The sequence below is a fragment of the Euprymna scolopes genome, chromosome 10 (assembly GCF_053919585.1).
Source record: "Euprymna scolopes isolate OS-2025 chromosome 10, ASM5391958v1, whole genome shotgun sequence".
In the NCBI taxonomy this organism is placed as follows: Eukaryota; Metazoa; Mollusca; class Cephalopoda; order Sepiida; family Sepiolidae; genus Euprymna; species Euprymna scolopes.
Genome location: NC_136491.1, coordinates 113853253 through 113877335, shown reverse-complemented (window position 1 = coordinate 113877335; position 24083 = coordinate 113853253). Strand labels below are relative to the sequence as shown.

Sequence of the window (24083 nt, the reverse complement as noted above, 5' to 3'; positions counted from 1 at the left end):
GTACATCTGCTACTAGTCTCTCACTCCTGGACAGGGTTCAAAAGAAAGTCGCCAACCTGATAGGTCCTGAACTGTCACCTACACTTCAGCCTCTGTCCCATCGATGAAATGTTGTATCCCTCAGCCTGTTCTACAAGTATTTTAATCGTGAATACTCTGACGAACTACAAGCACTTTTACCCCCTCGACATAATATCCCCTGACAAACCTGACAAACAGCTAAATCCCACCCCTTCACAATAAAGATCCCTAGATAAACTCCCCTCCAGGATTCTGCTTTCCCAACCATACTGACATACAGAAGTTTAAGTGTACTGTGAACAGATATCTTGCTACTCATCTCCCTTCATAATATCCTGGCAAAAAAAAAACTCATATTTTAAATTGAAGAATACCAAGTGAAGCCTGCATAGTCCCCCGTGAGTGCACAGTGAAGACGCAAAAAAAAAAAAAAAATGACTAAGTTTAGCCCCCCCCCCCCCATTTAACCCCAAAAGTTCCCAGGGGACATCAAATCCTGGTGAAAATGAACAAACGGTGCAGTTTTAGGCCTTAACATATGTAAATTTGAGTTCTGCACCATGCAAAAAATAGAAATGATTAAGTCCATCATTTGCCCTCCACCCCCAATTAACCCTAAAAGTCTCCAAGGCCTTAACATATTTAAATGTGAGTTCAGCACCATACAAAACTGCTAAATAGACATACATAGAAAATTTTGGACAAATATGGTAAAATGGTCTCAAAAATGGAGTGCTTTTCTTAGCCCTAAAAGAGCCCCTGGGACACACCCAAAAGTTATCGTGAAGTATAGACAAACAAAATTATATAGAAATTAGTTAGTTACAACTTTTCAAAAAGTTTTATAAAAATCCAAGGCATCAATTTTTTTAATAAGCACAAAAGTGTCAATTTTAGCGATTTTAACCCAAAAGGCACCCTTAAGGGGGAGGGGGGCACCGGAGTTTTCCTGGAAAATCCATTCTGTTACTTTTTATTCATATCATATTTAATGTTTGTGCAAAATTTCCAAGGCGTAGTTATTGAGAAAAGTGCAGACAGACAGAGGAACAGACAAGGCTGAATTTACAGGTCCAACTTCCTTTTGTCAGGGGACCAATAATGAGAGTTGTTTACCTTACAACTAAAATTTTATTTCTTTTTTCGTATAAGTTTGCATATGCAAACAAATAAAAATTAAAAACTAAAATGATTTTACTGCATCCCAGACAACGCCGGGTAAGGACATTTAGTATTAGCAATACAAATTCAATATATTCTTACCTGACAATGCTATCCATGGCGATGCAATATGTTGTAGCACCCTCGATTTTAACTTTCTTTAGTTTGGGTGTTTCTGTAGAATTCTCGTTTGTGTCTTGTGTGTTTACAGATGGATTATTATTACTAGTGGAGGGTTCGTGTCTTTTCATGTCGATCACGTTTAGATCAAGTAGACAGTTCAAGATATTTAGTAGCACTTCACATATTCGGGGGGTGTGCTCATTCATTGACACAAAGTGTACAGCCTTCAAAATTACATTATAATTAAACTGGCCATTCGGCTGTATGTAATAGACAGATCCAGCAGCTTCCTGTGTGTCATCTTTACTTGAATAGGCAATGTTGGAGTCGGTCATGCTACGAGCCATGTTGACAGACGCTGCAGGAGTGTAGTCTTGGAGAATCCTTTCCGACTCCGTGCTGCCACGCCGCCGACTCTCAGAGAAATAAATGGAACCTGATGATACTCCAAGAGGCGTGACGTCGCACGGACTGTGCTCAGTGATCGTGATGATGGGGTGCAACAAGTGATCCTGATGCTGCTGTGGCGAGGGCAAGAGCTGTTCTTGCGGCTGAGGTTTCAAGTTCAACCCGACAGGCATAGAATCAACACGGGTGGAGCATGATGACGTCTGAGTGTTGAGCTGACCAGTCCCCTCCAGTGAATCCTTGTCTGATTGGTGCAAGGAGGGCATGCTTTTACGCCGGGCGGGATCAGAAAATATGTCATCTGATTTGGCATCTTTCTTCACATCAAGGTAATTGGCAAGTGCTGAGCACGGACGATGGAAATCCGAATCCGTGTCCAGTGTTGACAGGGTACAAGAACTCGATGAATCCTCTTTGAGGGACTTCATAGAAAGACGTGCTGGCTCTACCTGGTTAATCCTTGGAGAATGCGCCTCGCCTTCTTCGGACTCGGTTGTGTATTTTTTAGAGCGCGCCGCATCAAACAATTGCTTCAGCTCAACAACCCGAATGCGCTTATGGGGCGGCTCCTTGTGGGTTGTGGCAGTTTGAATCTGAGGAACAAAATTGGAAGAGTTGTGTGTAGATGATGTGGAAGATTTCCTGTGTAGGTTATGAGGGGAACAACTAGTTTCATGTATGTTCATCACAGGGGATGCTGGGATACTTAGCATCTGTAGGGTCTGAATACTTGGTATTGGTAATGACTTACTTCGCTCACGAGCGGTGTGCTCCAGTCGCATATATTCATCACAAATTTCTAAAAGTCGCCGATGTATGTATCTCAAAGCCCAATAGATCCCTCCTTCTGGCCAATGTAAACAAAATAAGCATCTTAGTACTGCGATATCAAAGTAACTGGACGCTAAAATATCTGGAGCTGTTGTAGTGCTGGGCCCTTTACTTCCATTCATAACGGCACTTGTTAGTTTTTGATTGAGATAGTCCTTGTCTAATTGGGTTGTAGACAATTTGGTTGGTACCGTTAGCTTGGAGTCAACAGAAAACGTAACAGCGCTGTCTTTGCCACCACACTTGCAGGCATTACTGTTGTCTGTGGATCGGAAAGGAACGACAGAGTTGCAATATTCACAAACCACTTCAACGCTAGCTGACTGGCTGTCTGATCCAGACAATCCACAGATGTCACTCATGTTTGCAAGAGGGGCCAATGGAGATGACGGGTTATTGCTACTGTTGTCTCCACTGCCCCCTGTTCCATTTTCGCATAAATCTACACCCAGATAGAGATTCTGTTCGGAACAGCCTTTTCCGATATATATATTAGCAGCATTTGTGTTCACCTTAGATTGTGCTCGGTGAGCCTTGAGAATGTTTCTTTGTGGCTTCACTGCTGCCGTAAAACATGGAACGTCTGGCAGGCTATAATTCATTAATGGCTGCCAAATCGTCAGGCCGTTTTCCAGTTTCAGACTTTGGAAATCCGTCTCGTGCAATGTGTGAACGAGTGGCGCTAACAGGTAAACAAACAGTTGAATGGTGGCCAGAGAGTGCAGGTATGACCGTCCACTTGGGCGGCCATTATTTTTCTCCAGCCAGTTATCCTCGCATTCAGATGCGGCATCCAGAAGAAGCCAGTGCAGAGTGTAAAGGATCTTTGTCTCGCAAGTCGTAAACTTTGCATCATGACTCTTATGTTTTCTCTCGCTAAGAAGTGCCGAACAAGCATGTAAAATATGAGGGAATGCACACTGGATGATTTTCCAACGAGAGATGCTGTGAATGGCTTCACACAGAGTTGGAGACAATCCATGGAGAATATTCTGGACCACTACGCGTTCAAATGACTGTAAAAAAAAAAAAAAATTTTTTTAAATCAAGTTAGTGAAATTGTTTCAAAGGAAAATTGGGCATTCCTGGTTAAGTCAACAGAAATCGAAAACAAACAAAATATACAACAAATAACATTTAACACAAAAAAAATAATTTTCTACCGACCTGCATACTTTTAAAGTGTGGAAACTGATTGTAAAATTTATTATCTCTGAAATCATTAACACATTTACCTAACCAAACATGAATAAATTGAAAATGGCAGTCAATTTTGTTTGGACATGATCACTAATTTAAGGTTTAAATGATAGTAAAAAAAGAAATTGTTTATGCTAGTACTAACTCTACATCCGTTTTTTTTTGTTTTTTTTTAACATATTCATTTATTGAATTGTCTGTTAATAAAGTGGATTTGTGAGTAATGAGTCACAAATATAAAGAAATAATTGAACGAAAACAATTATATGTAATATAATAAATATAATTTATTATACGATTTACAACTGAAAGGAATCACAGTAAAAATGATAAGGTTTACTAAGTCAATGTCGGTGGTACCCACTGAATTAATCCCTGTTTCTGCTTACTATCATTCAATTAAAATGCAGGGCTAAATAAATTTGCTTCAAAATGTCTTTGGGACAAGGGAGATAACTTTTGGATACAAAGTTATTTTGAAAAAAAATTTAATTTTCCTTTAAATATAAAATATTTAAAAGTATTATTTTCCAGATTAAATTTGTTATTGAACAAGCACTTTTGAAAAGTGTTAATATTTTCAACTTTTTAAATTAACAAAAGAGATGAGAAAAAAATCAGAATTTTTCTTTTACATGGAAGTCGCCACTTATCAAGGTCTGAAGACCAGATGAGGATATGGGTTAATAAGTTGTCGGTGAGACAAAAACGTAATGATTAGTATCAATGAAAATTGGGTAGCATTTTATTATTTAAGAGGATGGCTTAACAAGAACTTGTTTATGTTGGACTAAAAAAAAACATGTACTCAGCTGGAAAGCAGCCGCATGGTAGAGAGTTCTACAAGTGAACAGTTCTAGGAAAGAAACTTTGTTCATGAAATTTGCATTTAGATTTAGGTGCAGATAGAGAGTAGGGGAAATTGCTGACAGTGGCTGTAGCTAAATGAGTGTCTATCGTAAATGTTTTGAAAGGGAGACCATAGTTAACTCAGTTGAGCACCTGCTATGAAAATAATGATAGACTTGTAGTGCTAATTCAAATGCATCATCATTTCCAACCAAGTGCAGAAATCTTCTGATTAATGTCCATAAAAAAGCTATCATTAGTAAAGCATCAGAAAATATAAACAAACAAAATCGTGAACTCATCCACAATGGCCATTGCCAAACAAGCCATTAGTTCTGTTATGTTAGCGAAATGGATGTTTTTAAACAAATCTTAAAACTCATAATTCCTCATCTGTTTACATAAAGGGGGAAAAAATGATAGAACTCAAAGTGGAAATCTATTCTCCTTCGGACACGCCATGTGTTATTTGTGTTTTTGGTAATGTTCCATTTCCAGAAATGAAAATTAACTTGATCTTTTGCCAATGCTCATAGATAATAGTGCCACCCTCTCACAGAAGTGCTGGTTACTTTTTCTTTCATTTATTACATGGCGTTCCAAAATTGGTCTCTAAGAAATTGAACAGAAACCCATAATGTTACTTCAATGTTGTCTGTTTTGGAATAAGTTTGTCAAGCTAAAAAAACAAAATTAAACTAGTTGTAGTAGTAGTAATAGTAGGTTAAACATCCGTTTAACGTGCTGGCATGCATAGGACGGCTTTTAGAAACTGACCTTCAAACTTACTTTTGGCCACGTTTTTACTTATCTCTCTTTTTCCATTCTTATCACTTCTTTCCATCCGAGGTTTTCCTTGGCCTTCCTCTATGAACTAGACCTACTCTCTCAACTGTTTTACATCTACTAACCCAAGAACTCTCATCTAATCTTTCAACATGGCCATACCATCAAAGTCTCCAGTTCTCCACATAAGAATCATTTGGAAGCTAATGATGTTTAGGTCCTATCGGACATCAGAGAGTGCACTGTGTGTAGGGAATCTGCCGGTGCTCCTTCTACACGATACAGTGTGGATTCTATACAGTACTCATTTATCACCCCCTCCCTTGTTAGCCAGGTGTACGTTAAAGGAAACAAATACAGAAGGCATAAAGTACAGAAGATCTTTTTAATTATAGATTAATTATACATAATAAACAGACGTCAGGCTAATACAAGTTCAGTCTTTTGTGCTATGTTTCTTTCTTTGGTATTCATGACGATGGGGAGTTGCTCAAAGCATCCACCTCCACCTCTTTTAAGTAAGCTTCTCTTGTTGTGTCAAATTTTGTTCTTACTTTTCTGTGACAAGTACTTCTTTTTTTTATAAGCAATTCAGTCCCTTGGAGAACACTATAATCTTTGGTGGGCATTGGTCAAATCAGATAATGTCTAGTTTCCTTTTTTGGTATGATCACATTGGCCCTGGCTCTAATTAAGGTGAATCTAGATAGCTGTTGAGATCGGTTTGACCTTGGCTTTCACACACACAAATGGCCTCTGTAAACAAATATAATATAACCATTGTTTCGCTGATTTTTGTGACCAAGATTTATTTATGTATAGTGCATTTTATATATATATATATATATATATATATATATATATATATATATATACAAAAATTTTTAATAAACTCAAGGAAAGGAAAGATAAAATGTAGTACCACAAAAACTTTTTAATAAACAAGCAAGAAAAAAAAAAAGTTATATTTTTTGGTGGGCATATTTAGTAAAAAAAAAAAACTAAAAAAAAAAAACGAATTATATTATTTGCTGAACATTTTGTGGGGAACATATTTTTCTTTAAATTACAAACCAACATAAGAATTGAGAATTTAGGACACAGATTTCTCCCATCAGCAATCAGTGAAGGAGAAATCCTTAGACAGAGGTAATTTTTATGCATAATAAAATCACATCTGTAAACCACAAGTATAAACAAGCAAAATTTTAAAAATACATAATTTTATTAGCAACTCAGAAACCTACACTGAATTCCTTTTAAACCTTTTATTAAATCCTTGCTATAGGCGATAATAACTAAGAATAATATAAAGATTAACATTTCCACCAAGTTATGAATAAGAGAATAAAACAATTGATTCTTGTGGATTAAATAAAGGGTTCAGTTCTTTTGTTCTTTTCATATTAGTATAAATATGTCTCTACACTAGACTTTTTATCTTGTTAAAAACAGGCAAAAGTTATAGGCCATGGATTTAGAATGAATGCTTTATGCCAAATTGATGATTGAATATGGTAATACTTGAGTTTGTCTTGCATAAAATACCAATCCTATTAATCTCTAACTGTGCAGCTATCAAATACCATAATACTTAGTTCACTGCACCTTATCATAACAAAAGTCCATACAAAATTTCAACCAGATTGGCCCAGTAGTTTCTGAGAAAAAAATGGAATGGACAGACAAACAGAATAAGAGAAATTTAATATCAATGAAATTAGGTATGTGTATATGTTTATGTTGTTGTATGTACATAATTCACTCCTAAACTAGGGATCTTTATGAATTTTGGAAGACAGCTGCTAGGCATAAGTGGTTGTAATGTGGTCTATATTATATTTAATTCAATTTTTCCTAAGACCTCTTAAGCTAGTTTGAAAATCACAAGATTGGTTTTGATCAAAATTAAAATAAGGATACTAAACATATGGTTCAATGGCATCATATATAGATTTTAATCTTTATAATAGGACATAAAAGTGATGCAAAACAGTTCAGAGCAATTAATTTTGTCCTGGGAAAGTGATTCTTCTAATTCTGATGAAGTAGACTTTCTTCGCATTTCTGAATTTTTGAGATGAGGATTGATTGTTCGTATCATTTAGATTATCCGGACTACTGTTCTCATCTTTAACATTATTTTCACAATGTTTCAGTTTATGTAACCTTCAACCTTTTTCAGGTGTATTTTGTTGAACACAGGAATCTTATTGTCTAATTTGGAAATATTTCTCCCACACTTGGAAATCTACACATCTACACAGTCCACAAGGACTCATAGCGTAATGGTAAAATTCAGTTGTAAAGTTACACTGCTGGAGGTTGAAGACTCAATCTTCAGTGCAAATGACACTCAAAAATATAATTGGAACTTCTACTCAGTCATGGTTGATGGAACAATAGCATGCTACCCCCATGGATTAAATAAAGAGTCCCGTTCGAAATTGCATGCAAATTTCTGAGTTCGACAGAAAGCTTCCTGAGTTTGATGAAGGCTGGAGGTTACATTGACCAAAACATTGTGCAAATAATACTCAAGATGAGAACAGTAGTCTGAAGAATCCAAATAATACAAGTAGACTTTCTTTAAATTGAATGCTCAATAGATTATCCAATAAAATGACTAATCAATTGCAGCAGACATAATCGATCAAAACTCCACCCATGTAAGTGAATTACATTGTACATAAATGGACTAAATAAAAAAAAAGTGGACATTTCCGCATCTACCGTCAGATCCAATAAACCAAAATCTCTAATCAACTCCTCATATCTTCATTATTAATCTCTGAACTTCACCCACGCACTACTTACAATTTCAAGCACTCAGCTTTTTGGTCCAAATCCAACATTCACTCTTGCAATAACAGACCGAGATATACAGTTCTTTACCGATCTTATCAATTTCTAAAGATAATTTTATTATTAGAAACCTGGCGCTGATTTCTCGATCAACTGATCCATAAATGGTATTTTTCTATGTATTTTTTTTATCCATAAAAGCTGTCTTATACCTAAGCATTAAAAATTAATGTCTAATTAACCTCACCATAAAAAAAAACAAAGAAAAAAGTGACACAACAGGTACTTGTGGTATCGATGTAGCTCCTCAAAGTATTAGAAATTAAAGAAAAAAGAATAAAAATATAACAAAAAAGGAGGAAATAAATTTATCAATAGAACAAAGATATAGGAAGTTGTTCACCAATGTACACAAATGGCAGCTGAAATAGTATTGCTAATCAATGTGTGGTAGACAAAAATCAGGACATAAATATACACATATTTAGAGTAAGTTTACTTGCACTTTGAGGATTGGCAATGAGTTTCACAACAGTTTATAGTGGTTAGGAACAGTTTACGGACAGTCTTGAATTTGTGATGGTTGAAGACAGTTTTGAGTTGAGGACTGTTTCCAGTTTGACACAGTTGAATGCAGATTGTGGCTACGAGCAGATCGAAATGAGCTAACATCAACCAATGACAAAGATGCTCTGACACAGTATGTAGATGTGGACATTAGCATTCAGAAAATTGATTGTGTCACACACACACACACACACACAACCAGAGTACAACTAAGTTTAGCAGAAACTGTCGGAGTCTGTACTTTTTGTGTTATTTTATTTTTTTTATTCATGAGAACTTGTGAGCACCCCCTTGGCAGCTGTCAATGTGAGAGACGACATGGCCAGAAGACCATGAAAACAGAGTTGGCATTTGTTATTAAGAGGGAGACTATATGGTATCACATATTACATGGGTGTGAATTTTCAATCAAATCAAAAAAAAAACTCTGAAGAATGAAATAAAAAGTGGAACATACAGACGGATAGACTAGAAGAAATATAATATAGATGGGCCCTAAATGATGCATATATTCTCAATAATGTGCCCAACGATAAAGTAATATGACAATAATATGCCCAAAGTATTGTGTCTGAAATGTGCTTATAAATAAAAATGGTGACTTTCTGTAATTGAATCCGGCATTTTTCTAAAACAACAATTTGAACCTCTTAGCTTTAAAAGACCAATTATTTAACCATTTGCACCCACAGCCCTATTTTAGCGGACAAAACTTCTAAGTATGATCTAGAGAGATGAAAAAGCAGGCAGCCACTTAAGTTTTGTATTTACAGCTAAAATAACAACACTGGTTCTGCAGTTAACATATGTACCTCTGCCCTTTCGTTAAAACGACCACTTATCTAAACCCTGCAAGCATATATTTATGAAAAATCAGACTTATTATGGAGGCTCTAATATTAGCATTACAAGTGTATGCTGTATTTTCATGGACATCAGCAATATTAGATACCTAATGTGCTTCAACAAGTCATATCTTTTTTATTTGTGGGTCAATGTTTAAAAGAATTATATTGCTGGAAAGAGAATAGAATAAACATTCCAATGATGGTAATTTATTTTTCTTTTATGGGTTCAACATTTTTATGCTCCAAATTAAAAATGAAAAAATGGTAAAAAATGATGACAGTAAAAAGGGAAAAATTTTTTTCAATGTTTACATTTCATACGTTTCTCTCTCTTTTTTTTTCATTTTTCTTAAACTTTTTCTTCTAGGGGATGGGACATCCAACCAGATGTCTGACATTTACCCCTATTTTAGTGAGTCCAACCAAGAGATCTTTTCAGGATTCTAGCCGTCCCTTTCAGTGCAATCATTTGTATTTCACTTGCACTTGGTTCACCGGGTATGCTTGCTATGTACTTTTTAAAGTTCTTTTTCATAAGCCCAGTTGCTCCTATGATGACTGGTATAATTGAAACGTCTTTACGTATGGATACACATGTGTGTGGTCAAATTTGATTGGATATAGCTGAAATTTTACAGGCTATATATGCATAGAAGTCCATCTCTACTGGACTTTGATTTATATTTTTACGACCACAGGAAGCAAAGTTATGACCGAGCAAATTTGACAAAGAATATTTCAAAATTGATGCGATAAATCGGTATATATCTTCCATTTTCATATAGATAATAGTTTCAGAATTATTTTCATGTATAATATGTAAATATTTGATAATTATTAATTGTGCGGAAATTTCCTTAAAATGTTATCTTTTATAGAAATTCAAATCCGCTTAACTGGGAAAAACGGCTTGCTATGCACTAATGCGCTGACCAGTGTTCAGCGAGTTTCGTTTGTATTCTATTAAAAATAAAAAAACTTTTTTCTGCTTTCAAAATGAAAGTAGAAAAATCAGTTTCATTTTTTATTCTGAGTTTGTCAATTTAAAAAAATTATTTTCAAGTTTTTCAAATTTGATTTCCAAACAATACTATTGTTTTGTTTTTAACGCTTTTAATACATGTGTACTAAAAGTGTTAAAAAATAACAAAACATACGAAGTACATGCGTTTCTGTTATCATGGTAATTATAACTTCTCATCTGCACTTAAGGTAGAATCGTGTTTTTTTAGTGGTAAAAACCCCCGAACAAAACAAATATATAACAAATAAAAGGCACTTGTATACTTATGCTCCCATGCTGAAATAATAACATTATTTAGAAACCCATTCTTAACATGGGGAAGGAAGGGTGTTTTGTTAACTATTCTGTACATTCACCTAACAATTAAATAAAATATATTGTGAAACTTGAATTTATTTTTAACTCATTGTCGAAACCATTTTTTCGAATCTGTAAAACTTTTTTTTAAACTGAGGATATCTAAATAATAATAATAATAATTAGGTGGTTCGATAAAGAATTTCATTGTGATGCATTTCATAAATTTTTACTTTGTTTCCAACTTAACATTTTTCTTTAAAATGACTACCTTCAAGGTTTTTGAGTATGCTGAAAACGAATATCACATTTAAATTTTCCGCAAATAAGTAGCTTTTTAGATATTAAGCAATGCCATTGCTGGTGGCCATTTGTGCATAGTTTCTCGGGGTTATGTTTGCATGTTTGTACATATCAAGATGGCCACCAGCGATAACATAAGAAATGACATTGCTTAATATCCGGAAAACTACTTATTTGCAGAAAATTTAAATGCGATATTCATTTTCAGCATACCCTAAGACCTATAGAAGTAATCATTTTAAATGTTAAGGTGAAAACAAGGTAAAAAATTACTGTTTTATTTCTTTGTTTACATAGTTGAATTTTCAGTAAAACAACAGAATAGAAATGACAAAAATTACCATCAACTGGTGAATATATAATTGTTGCTTATCAGGATTCCTGGTATCCTGGTACTGTGAAAGCTACATCAAGGATTCATGTAGAGTACAATTTATGGTTGCATCTCAGAGAATAGGGATATATTTTGGGCCAGATAGAGGATTTACAAAATTGAAAATTGGACTGGTCCCAAAATGCATAAGTTCTGGTCGACTATGGGAATTTCCATCTTTTACAGAAATCCAAAATCTATATGAAAAATTTTCTTCAATTTATTTCTGAGATTAATTCATATCTACTCAATTTTTTTTTTTCTTTGAAGGGAGTAGTAAATACCGGCCATGAATGTTCTTTAGGCATTCAATGGCTACACCCCAAATTAAGCTCTCCTTTGGTGAGGAGGCAAGAAAATGCCTATTCTCAATAAAGCTATATTTAAATACCACTATAATACTTAGTTTTGTTCATGAATAGACACCCACTGTATGATACCATGCGCTAGTTTTAAAAAAATTGAAATTTGTACATCTTAATTTATAATTCATGGCTTATGGTAAAGAGATACATCAGATTTGACTGCATGATCAGAAAGAGCACACAATTTTACATAAGAGTGCCAAGTTTCATGAGAATAGCTTGAAAAATAAATAAATGGTGGTGAAATTACCAAATTTCTTGAAATGTTGAAGTGTGTAATTTAGCCCACTTTTTCCAAAGAAAAATGTCCACGGAAAAGCCTAAATTTTGGCACTTAAAATTCTCATAACTTTTGAACTACTGATGATATTTGCATAATTAAAATGGTTTTAAGCATCTTTTACATAGCTCTTTTTCATGCAACTTGATAAAATAACAATTATCTAAAAAGAAAAAAATCAACTTGTAATGTTACTAATATACTGCATTCTTGTCTGTTTCTCCAGATCTCCTAAACAAATCTATATTGAACCATTAGTGAAAGTTTCCTAGTCTTTTTTTTCATTTATTCGTTTTAGCACTGTTTTTGTTGTGCCATGTTAATCATGTATCAAGTGTTGTGATTACAGAGGCACAACAATAGTGTTGCATGGTTAATTTATTTTTATGGCTCATTTCACCAGCACCAAGTTTTTCAAATTCGTAACATCTTGTTTTTTCTTTCAATCATTTTACAAGTTTTACAATGGACTCATCAGAGTTCTCTTTTGTTTCCAGAAACGTTCTTTCAGCGATGACTAACCTTTTTTTATATATATTTCATTTAGTAATGGGGTGATTCAAGTACTTGTTCTAATTTCAATATAATTATCAATTCTGATTTTAAAATCACCTAAAAGTGTAGAATTTCAATTTTGGGCAATAAAGGTGATGTAGAGGGGAGTCCTCACCAACTTTAATTTTCTTTTTAATTTGACAAACTTTTTAATGCTTTCCCTTCATGTATTGTATCCAAGATTTTGATAAACTCATTGTGAGATTTTCATCTATATTTTTTACTTATTATACATGTTTACACATGGAACCCAAATGTTGTATGCAGTCTACGTTGCAAGGAACATAATACAAGTAATAACTTGACTCACTTTTTTTTTTAACAATGACATTTATTTCCAGGTACTTTCCCAAATAAAATATGATTCCAAACGTGCTCGTTTTTCCTGACACCTCTGTCCTCTCGAACGTCACCCACTTTTCTAACGTGATCTCAAGCATGCTAAATGTAATCACTAGCCAGTGCACATGCTCTTTTTATAGTACTTTTTCTTCACACATGATTCGCTCTGTTACAGTGCCATTTTTTTCTTATTTTTATTATTTATCGATTTGTGACATTTTTACGTTTGCTATTTTTACCAAGACACTTTTTCCGGTGCATTTTTAGATTTTAGTTTTACTGTTTGTTTAAAATCATTTTATAATTAATGCAAGCAATAGAAAATTAAGTTTTAAACAAAGGAGAAAATTAAAGGAATTGTTTTTGGAATAAGAAATTAAGCTAAAGTTTTTCCGATTTCAATACCCCAAAAAAGTTCTGACTTTTCAGATTTCTTATAAGTCGTTTAAACACTATTTTCATAAGGTTTCCAAAATGAATAAATGCTCTATCCAATTAAGTGTTCCCCAAAGTGGGACACATGCCCCATAGAGGAGCAATTTGATATTTAAGGAGGAAAATAGAACATAGCTGAGAAGATACGGGTCTAAATTTTCGATTTGGATGGGGGGGGGGGATCGATTAGATAGTTTTATTTCAGTTGGTTTTTGTTTTTGTTTTACGGCATATCAACCCTTTTCAGGTTATTTAATGGCGATTTTATTTCAGTTGGAGAAGCAGAAAAGGTGTTTATTGTATGGTTCACTGTTTAGAGTACATGTAAACCAGTCACAGGGATACAACATTGTGGTGATGGGGTAGAGGTTGGAGCTTAGCCAATAGTGTGGATTGGAGACTTGTTTTTAGATCCTGTTTAAGAGGGAGAGACTAGTGGTAAATGTACCAATCCAGATGTGGCAACAATATTCCATGCATGAGCGACTGGTGGCTTTGTAAAGATATAAGATACTTTTTGGTATGAGCAATTTTCTAACATGCTAAAGGGAGCTCAACCTTCTTTGCAGCAGTTACCCTTATAATACCAATTCTCTCAATTTTCTTTCAAGGAAATGCATTTCAATTTCAAATAAATCACAGTCCAAGCAATCACAAGCAAAGGAGTTGTTATAATGTTTTCTATTAAAGTTGTGGTCCTGGATATGACCTTAAACTATATCCAATGGTGAGGCTCCAGCTTGCAGGCTTGGGGAGTGTGGAGCCACCCTTTAATTGTCATTGCTCCCAGGTCCACTCTGACCCGGAGTGGTAATACCTGTTAGGGTCCCAACTATGGGTTAAATAGAAACCGACTTGCAAAAAACAAATATATTCTATTAAAAAACCTTTCTTCAAAATCACCGGATTCGGCATTAAATAATCTGGAAAGAGTTGATATGCCGTAAAACAACCAACCAATATCTTGAAAATTTAAATTCTTAAGTTGGAAATTTTTAGTCCGAATCAGCCTACAAGTCAGAGTTAGATTCATCAAAAGACAGTTTGAATATTGGAAGACTTTGAAATAAAGAGTCAGAAAATCAGATATTGTGGAATTCTAGAAGTCGGGGGGAGGGGGTGTTAGTCACAAAGTGCTTCCCTGAGTACTACCACACGGTCATCTTGAAATCCAATGTCAATAAATACTTGTCATAACATGTCTTCATCAAATTTTATCATTCTATTCATTATTTCCAATCCTCTCATAATGTTCATCATAATTTAACTGATAATTTATCTATCTCAATACTTATCCTTGACTGATTCTTAGTCTAAATAAATGGTAGCACAATAATAGTAAATAAGGAAATTTGGTGCAATTCCAGAAGTCAACCTAATTTAAAAAACAAAAATACAGAAAAATCTTCATGATGAATGTATCATTTACGGAACGAAAATGTCATATTCTAAAAACCATGTAAATTGATCAAGTAGTTTTTTTTTTAATTAAGAAAATCAATTTTACAATGAAGAGAGATGTGTTTTGAATCATTGTGTTCAATAAATAAGGGGGAGACAACTCAATTCTAACTATAAACAGCAAAATCAACCTTGCAATGGTTATAATTTACTATTAAAATCGCTAAAAATCATAAAATTTGATTTTTTTAATTAAAAAAACTACTTGATAAAATTACATGATTTTTTGGAATAAGATATTTATGTTAAGTAATGGGTACATACACCATAAAGATTTTTCTGTCATTTTGTTTTTTTTTTTCAATTAGGTTGAATTCTGGATAAGAACTGAAAATTTTTGTTAAATATCCCCCCTACTCACACCATCTATAATATAAATCTCATCTGTCTGTTTAAATCTATGTATGTATGTATGTATGTATGTATGTATGTATGTATGCATGTATGTATGTATGTATTAAACTTTCAACAGAAGCGATGGATTTTTACGAGATCAGTATTGTTTTGAAGATCGACCCTTCAGACGACAAATATACAAAAAATTGGCCAAAAACATTAACTTCTTCAACCTCAACTGGGCACTTTTCTACAGGACAGGGAGGGGGTCGCATTTTTTTGCCGATATTTTCAAAAGTCATCCCTCTTTTCGATTGACTAGCCTTAATTTAAACCTTTGCCACTTCCGGTTTGGCAATGGACGCAACGGCAAAGACGTCACGTTTTTTTTTTCACATTCTTTTCCTCCTTCACGGTACGGGTTCAAGCCTGCCTGCCTACTATCACTTTTTTTTTTTTTTTTTGCTCAACACACACCTCTAAACAGTCGGGCAATGCCGGGCACCCAGGCTAGTATCATATAAAAGACAATGCTGTAAACTTTTATGAAGTGAATAAATTTTTTTCTGTTGTTTTCATCATCAGGGCACAAAAGTTCTTCCTTTACCTGTCAATATGTCACCTAATTCATTTGCAATAATAGACCCATTTGCTGTATTGATCTGCAGTTTTTCTAACTCGTATTAATCTCTGCAGCTCGGCAGCTTCTTGTGTGCCACTCTCATTGTTCTTGTTAATAGATTGACATTTAAGACCTATGAGAGCATTTTTTCTCCTTTTCATTCCAATGTTTTCTGTGGAAAGAGAAAGAAAGCGGCCACATGTTGCATGTATGTGTAGGGGGTTGTGTGTCTTTCAGGCGGAATTGCTAAAAGGAAAGCAATTGCTTCGACAATACGCATAGAAATTGTCCGCTCATTGCATGCTGCTACAATCAATCGGTGAAACCTATTAGTCAAACTCCGGAATCTGCACAGAATTTTGAACAGGCCTTTTATTAAATCTACGTGGGTCGTTGGCTCTTGTTCCATCAACCATGACCAGGTTCTTTCTTAAGTGATTCTTAATTATATATCAGCTGTACCAAGGACTGATCCTTCAACCCCTATAAAACTTAGAACTGATTGTACTAAGCACTTTATCCATACTGCTACATGTCTACATGGGTACCAAGATTTCTACCCTGTCATGGCTGACAGTGAAATGAATAAATGATTCCATAAATAATAAAGTGTGGGAGTAAAGGTGTCTTTCAGACAGAATTGCTAAAAGATAAGCAATTCTTTCTACAATACGTATGATAATTTTCCTCTCATTGTATGCCGCTACAGGCAATTGGTGAAATCTATAAGAGCTAACGTTTTGACAATATGGCAGTATGTGCTATCACTTACTGATTATATGCTAAACATTTTGCTGGATTGTATTTATCTCCCTCCCATGGCAGGAAGATTAGGCACTAGGGTCGGAAAGTGGAATTGAAGAGCGAACACCCCCTGAGGAGGAGCAATCTGGTCAGCAAAAAAATGCTTGGCCAGCCCCGTAAGCATTCTTTGGTAGTAGTGCCTCAGCAGTAAACTAACCGCTGCTCAAAGAGAGAAGGCAAAGCCTGGGAGTGTGGACCTCCTAGGACTACACAGGGCCAACAACATGCCACAATCAACAGGGAGAAGCCATTTCAGTAATAGCATAAACTCTGTTGATTTGGGTGATGAAGGCAAAAATGCCATATCTGTTCATTGATGCATGTGGTTTGATATATAATTATTTTGTTGCATTGTCTCTTAATGTTTCTGAATTTTTTTAGATGAGGATTGGTAATTAGTATTATTTGGATTATGACAACTAGTGTTTAATCTTACTTGTTATTCTCACAACGTTTGGGTCGATGCCTCAAAAAGCTCTTCATCAAACTACGGAGTGCATGATGAGTGAAGAAACACAGCTGTTTTATACAGCTTGGTCAGTTGCTGCTGATAAAAATGCCTTCATGAGATCTGATTGGTCAGCAAAATAATGAGATGTGCAGAAAGAAAGAAACTGTGTTGACTTTTGCTACTTGGATGAAGGTTAAACTTGATAATGGGCTTTTGTAAGTAAATATGCATGAGTGGGTAAAAATTTCTGTGTCGCTTGCAGTGGCATACAGAGAGAGGGGTGGAGGTGAGGGATGTTCAAATTGGGGGTAGGGCATCAAATTGGAGAGAGAAATCAGATATTGATTTTGAAATTCCAGAAATGATAAATCATATTTTTGGAGGCTAGAGGCAATGGCGATAGAAGCAACTGACCAACCTGGCATTAATCAGCATTGAAAAACGAATTTCTCACAGCTAATGTCAAAAGTGGAATAGTTCGTTTTCGGACATGAGGAATTATTTGAAAAAAAGAAATTTATAAATTTGGTTGATTTTCATTTAAATTGAATAAAGAGATCTAAATCAAAACAGAAGGGGAGGGGGAGTACAAGCGATACATCAAAGCGCTTTTTATCAAACTCTATTGTATGTCCAGAACAGTCTCTATCTTCAGGAGCTGAAATTTCTATTCTTTTAATTTTATAAGCCATCTCCTGCACATTTTTTTATTCAGGTAGTCTTCACCATAAGCTGAGAAATTATTTCAAATCGATTTGGCTGTAAAGCTACCTATTTAAAATATATTAAGCATTATGTGCCTCAAATTCCAAAGGCAAGTGATTCAAGGAAATAAGCTATAAGAGTAGAAAGTTTTCCAGCATCTGGGAACCTTGCAGTGAAGGTGAAGGATTTTGCTACTAATCAAGTCAGTTGGGGATATTTACACCGAAAGGATACAATACAAATGCATCAAGTCCATAGGAACACATTCCATGAAAGTATTTATAAAACAAGCACAGAGATGCAACATTGCAGTAATGGAACAGGAGCTTGGTAGACAGTGCTGAACCTATTTGACTCTTTTTGGAGAATCCTGTCCATGAGGAAGAGACCCATAGTTGGTTCAACTGAAAAGTTATTTATCTCCTTCCCATGGTGGGAAGATGTGACACAAGGGTTGGAAAGTGGAATTGAAGATGTGACACAAGGGTTGGAAAGTGGAATTGAAGAGTCAGTGCCTTAGAGGAAGAGCACTTCCCCAGTAGGAGTGCCTCAGGCGATTAGCAATAAACTAGCAAACTAGCCCTTCCTCAAAAGAGAGAAGGCAAAGCTTAGAAGGTTGGATTTTCTAGAATTGTGCAGGATCAGCAACATACCACAGTCAAGAGGGAAAAGGTTGTTTGTTTCAGAAATGTCATGCTATTGACTTATTTTCATTAATCAACAGGTAGTATCATCAATAATCTGCAAACGACATCTAGGCTAATTCAGACATACCCTAAGGTTGGCTCCAAAGAGAATTGTCAACCAAGTGCTCTAATGGACCCCTGATGGAAAAAGAGGATAACCAAAAATGAACTGGAAACAAACAATCAAGAGAGATTTGATTGCAATAGGAAGAAACTGGAGGGACACTGTGGATCTAGTTTCAGATTAAAAACAATGGTTTACTTTTATTGCCTCATGAGTTACAGGATGCTGCAGTTTGTAAACTTAAGTCTAGACTCTATTGACTTCAAGATCGAGTGACCATCATTACTTATCTATATTGAATTATGAAATTATTTAAACACCTCGACAAGTTCCAATTGATAATGAGAGATGTTCAAACTGGGGGTAGGGCATCCAATTGGAGAGAGAAATCAGATATTGATTTTGAAATTCCAGCAATGATAAATCAATTTTGGAGGCTAGAGGCAATGACGATAGAAGCAACTGACTAACCTGGCATTAATCCGCATTGAAAAACGAATTTTTCACAGCTTATGTCAAAAGTGGAATAGTTTGTTTTCGGACATGAGGAATTATTTGAAAAAAAGAAATTTATAAATTTGGTTGATTTTCATTTAAATTGAATAAAGTGTTATTTTATTTTATAGGAATTACTCCAGACAAGACATGAAGCCACTTGATGTAAGGATCTAACAAGAATGAATATTACAAAAGATAAGAGATGCCTATGACCTTAGTCTTAAAAAGATCAAGGTTATAGGTAGGAGGAAAACAGTTTGTAGGAAGAGAGTTCAGTGCTTGTTAAGATAGAGTCGACAGATAGAATTTTTAAATATGTGGTTTTAAGCAAAAACAGCAGTACTTACTTGCCATGTCGAAAATATTAATATATCCAAAAATCACAAATTTACAGAATAGACCAACTGCTATTATGTTTTTAATTTAAAAAAAATAAGTCTATCGCTATAGGCAGTAAATGTCGGAAACCATTACAGTGGCGAAAAGGGAGATATATGTGTCCCCTGTATTTGCAATCTTCAAGGTGTTCACATCTAGGGAAAATGCAATTTCCCCCAATTTTCTGTAAAAATTACTTTTAACTACAAATAATTTTCTAGTCAATGAATTTTCAGAATTTTTGGATATATTACTATTTTCGACATGACAAGTAATGTTTCTGCTTAAAACCACATATTTAAAAAAAATCGATCTGTTGACTATTTTAACTAACACCAAGAGTTCCACAAACCTGCTGTGCTTGGAAAGAAGATACTGGAATAGGAAGCTGTATTACAATGAAGTATTAAAACAGCAAATTGATTGAAACCAATAGACCAATAAGTCAAACGAGCTGGAACAAAGGAAGCAGGGAATAGATGAGACAATTCTAAAGAACACATGCAATTTTATTTCATCTGTGTTTACATATTAAAACTATTTCTCTTTCTTATGATATATTCAGTACTAGGATTTATACTTGTCATTGGTGCATACAATCGAGCTGGGCTTGGGCATCATCAGACCTTTACACTCCACTGCATCCAGATCTATTGTCCCATGTAATTCATCTTACTTGAAAAATATCTAGAGATCATACCCTCTCATGAGGACAGTGGTATACAAAGGGAGGTGAGGGTATCCAGTCATATTCAAATTATCTTCCTTTTTTATAGTATTTTTCAATACTAGGACTTAAACTTGAGCCTTTGAGGCATACAAGGCTGCTGCAACGAAGGTGGGCTCACTGTACTGTGCTAGAAAATTACTCACACCTGACAGTACCATGTATCTCTATAAAGCCACAATTCGCCATGCATGGAGTATTGTTGTCATGTCTGCACCAGTGCATCTATCACTAGTTTCTTCTTCTTAGACAGGGTTTAAAAAAAAGATTAAAATCTATAAAGTCCCACATTATCAACCAAGCTCCAATCCCTGCCCAATCACTGAAATGATGCATCCTTGTACCTCTTTTACAAGTACTTTACTGGAATATGCTCTGCCAAACTTGTGGCATTTGTGGCCCCTTGACGTAAATACTCTAACCCAATAAGCAGCAAAATTTCATCCCTTTACTGTAAAGGTCCCTAGATACTGGAAAGTTTTCTACTCAGATAGTTTCTTCTCATGAACTGTTAGACTTTGGAATTCCTTCCATGTTTCCTGCTTTCCTGACTGTACTAAAATGTAGAAATTTAAATGTAATATGAACAGATATCTTGTTGCTCAACTCCCTACATAGTGTCCCTGTAGACATGGTTCCAAATGGTAGCCTCTTACATCCAAGTGACCTGGGTATCACCAGACCTTTGCAAGCCATTGATTCCTTCATCCTAGTTTCATAGGCACACTCAGGTATCTGCAGTGGCGTATCTATGTAAAATGGCACCCATGGCAAAGTTTGAATGTGCGCCCCTTCTTAATAATTTATATCTTAGATATACCTAACTACTAATTTTAATTTTTGTCAAGCAATTTTTGCGCCCATGTCAGAGTGGCGCCCATGGCACGGGCCATGCCTGCCATACCCTAGATACGCCACTGGGTATCTGCAACTAGTTTTGACATTAGTCATTTAGGGCATAAACAGGGTGGAGAGGGGGTTCAAAATCAATCAATACTTCACACCTGTTAGATAAATATGTGCATTATAATTCACACCTGCATAAATTTGCATTAAATAACTCCAAAGTATATTTTAAAGAAACGTTTATGCATATACTTACCACACAGGAAGAGTCAACAACTTTGCCAAGTTTAGGTCGAATAAACAAGCTGTTACAGAGAAACGAAAAAGAAAAAAAAAGAAGAGAAATTAGCATTTAGAACAAAAATTTACAAACTTTAAAATAAAAATAAAAAATCACTTCATAAATTTTTCTCTTCTTCATTCCATTTCTTTTTATCTATAAACACAAATCTGCCAAGACGGATTCGTTTTTGGCACTTATTCAGATGAATCACGCCCCATTTGAAATCGTTGCTAGCAATATTTTTTTTTTTTAAATATTTCTTCTGTTTACTATCGATTAGATGCTAAAGTGTACAGCCATCATGAAAAAAAAAATTTTTTTAATTAACTTTCTTTCCCTTCCATTCTCTCAATATTTTTGTGGTACCTTTACGCAAAAATCACAGTGGTCTTACAGATAAGTTTCAAGATGATAACCAATTTGTGTGCAAGAAATGTAAAACAAGATAGATGCGAACTCAGACAGAGAGAGGGGGGGGGTTGAATGTAGCAGCAAATCTTGAAAACATGCATACCAGAAAGAACTGCTGAAAATAAATCATAAACCATCCACTATGATTATCATTCCTACATCTACGTACCTAGAAAACAGAGCTATCAAACCTGATGTTGCAATATTTTTCAACTCTAATGGGGTATGATCCCGCACAGTCAGGAGATTCTATTTATAAATGATGCTGCTAGGAACTGACGAATCGAATTAATTCACGTTCTGTTACCAACCAATCAGAAACCAGAATTGCTTCATCTTTTCTGTAGCAACTTCGTATATGTTTTCTTCGTGTCAACACAGAAGGAATCTTTTGCTCTGTGGATTCCAACTCGAGAACTGCTTACTTAGAACCAGTCACCTCCAGGACTTGTGTAGAACACCTAACCATCGGAAACTGTTCTGAAACTAAACATGGCTTACAATTCAAGACCTGACATAGTGATATGGGACAAGAAGGAAAAAGAAACAACCCTAGTGGAAATTAGTGTCCCTCAATGGTGCCGGGTTAAACAGAGCTGAGAAGTAAAAGATAATGAAATACCAAAGTCTTATTTCATGAAAAGAAACTGGAATCTTAGGAAGATCTCCATCATTTCAGTAATTATAGGTGCAACAGGATTCATGAAAAAGAATTTCAAACACTACTTGGCGAATATACCTGGTGAACCAAGTGCAAGAGAGACACAAATACACTTAGAGGGACAGTTAAAATCTTAAAAACGTCTCTTGGTTGGAATGTATGTGACAATGGGGGAATGTCCTCAGCAAAAACAAAATGAGCAGAAAATTGAAAAAAAAAAAAAAAAAAAAAAAAAAAAAAAGAGAGAAACTATACAACAAAGCTACTGACATGTATGCAAATGACCAAACCATGGCATAAGCATAACATCACAGTGGAATTAAAGGAAGACAAAGGAGAGTAAAAGCATATATCGCCGTGGCATAGTTTTTTTTGTTTTTTTTTTAATTACATGGCAGACAACAGGAAATTCTAAACAAGATGCAGAACTCATTTATCCTCCAAAGTTTTAACAAGATTTTTGGATGACCGTATATGGTAGAACAAATTACAGACATAACAGTTGGTTATAGCTGTAGACTAAGAAACTGTTACTTGACCCAAAGTGGAAAAGTCTGAATGTGACCATATCCTCACTGTTAAAATGTAATGACAACGTTGCAAGTATATTTAGATGGCAAGGCAAGTTGAGATGTTTTATTACCTTGGTGATACCATTGGAGCACAGGAGAGATCTGATGCTGGTGTGATAGCAAAAGTTAACAGTGGAAGGAATATGTTCAGGGAACTTCTGCCATTACTAACCAGCATAATGCTACTGCTGCTAATCAAGGGAAGAGTCTATCAAGCATATATACACAGTGTGAAGACATATGGTGATGAAACCTAGCCAGTGAGCATATGTGTTTCATGGATAGAAATGATATGAGAATAATATGATGGATGTGTAGTGCGAATCTTAAAGACAGGCTAGATCTGATGACTTTAGAACATTAAATCTAAATAGTACAGAGAGATGTGTGCAGAACAGAAAACCTTATTGTGTAACATTGTATATCTTTACACATGTGCTAACATGTAGACACCTGGGATCCAACACGTTGTAGCAGAGTACGTCACAAGGAACATAAGACTCAACTCTATCTTTTTTTTTTTAACACTGTACTTATTTCATCATTCTCCTGCCACGCATGACATTTTGTTATCGCTGTGATGTCACCCATGTCTCTAAAGGGATCGTCCTCCTCTCTGACCTCTCCTCTCAAACGTTGCTTCAAAGTGCTCTCCTATCACTGCACACATTGTTTTTTATAGACTTTTTTCCTACTGTGATGTCATTTTTGCACACGGCTAGGCATTTGCATACGCACATCCACGCCCTGTTACAGTTCGTTGCGTTATACTAAAAAACTTAATGAGAGTTATTGGGTTCATAGACAGAACAGCTGAGGTAGCAAGGTAAGCTGGCAGGGGAAGGCCAATGAAAATAAAGTGATAGAGATGATTTGTTTATAATGGAAATCGCTTCAGGCAAAGCATGTAGTCATTTGATGTAATGAGTTTTTAAAAAATACCACTTCAAAAATTAGTCAACAATAAATGTTAGATGGATAGATTCCAACCAAGAAAGCAACAAT

The 24083-nt window shown here is 35.1% G+C and overlaps 1 protein-coding gene across 2 annotated transcripts in view; it reads right to left on the bottom strand.

Moving 5' to 3' along the window:
- Positions 1–24083, bottom strand: part of LOC145286230 (protein unc-80 homolog) — a 542234-nt gene that overhangs the window by 474546 nt on the left and 43605 nt on the right. For both annotated transcript variants that reach the window (XM_080135050.1, XM_080135051.1), the window contains exons 2-3: positions 21408–21456; positions 1285–3560 (exon numbers count right to left, since the gene is read on the bottom strand). In XM_080135050.1, coding sequence (XP_079991176.1) covers positions 1285–3560; positions 21408–21456 — 2325 coding nt within the window. The remainder of the gene's footprint in view (positions 1–1284; positions 3561–21407; positions 21457–24083) is intronic.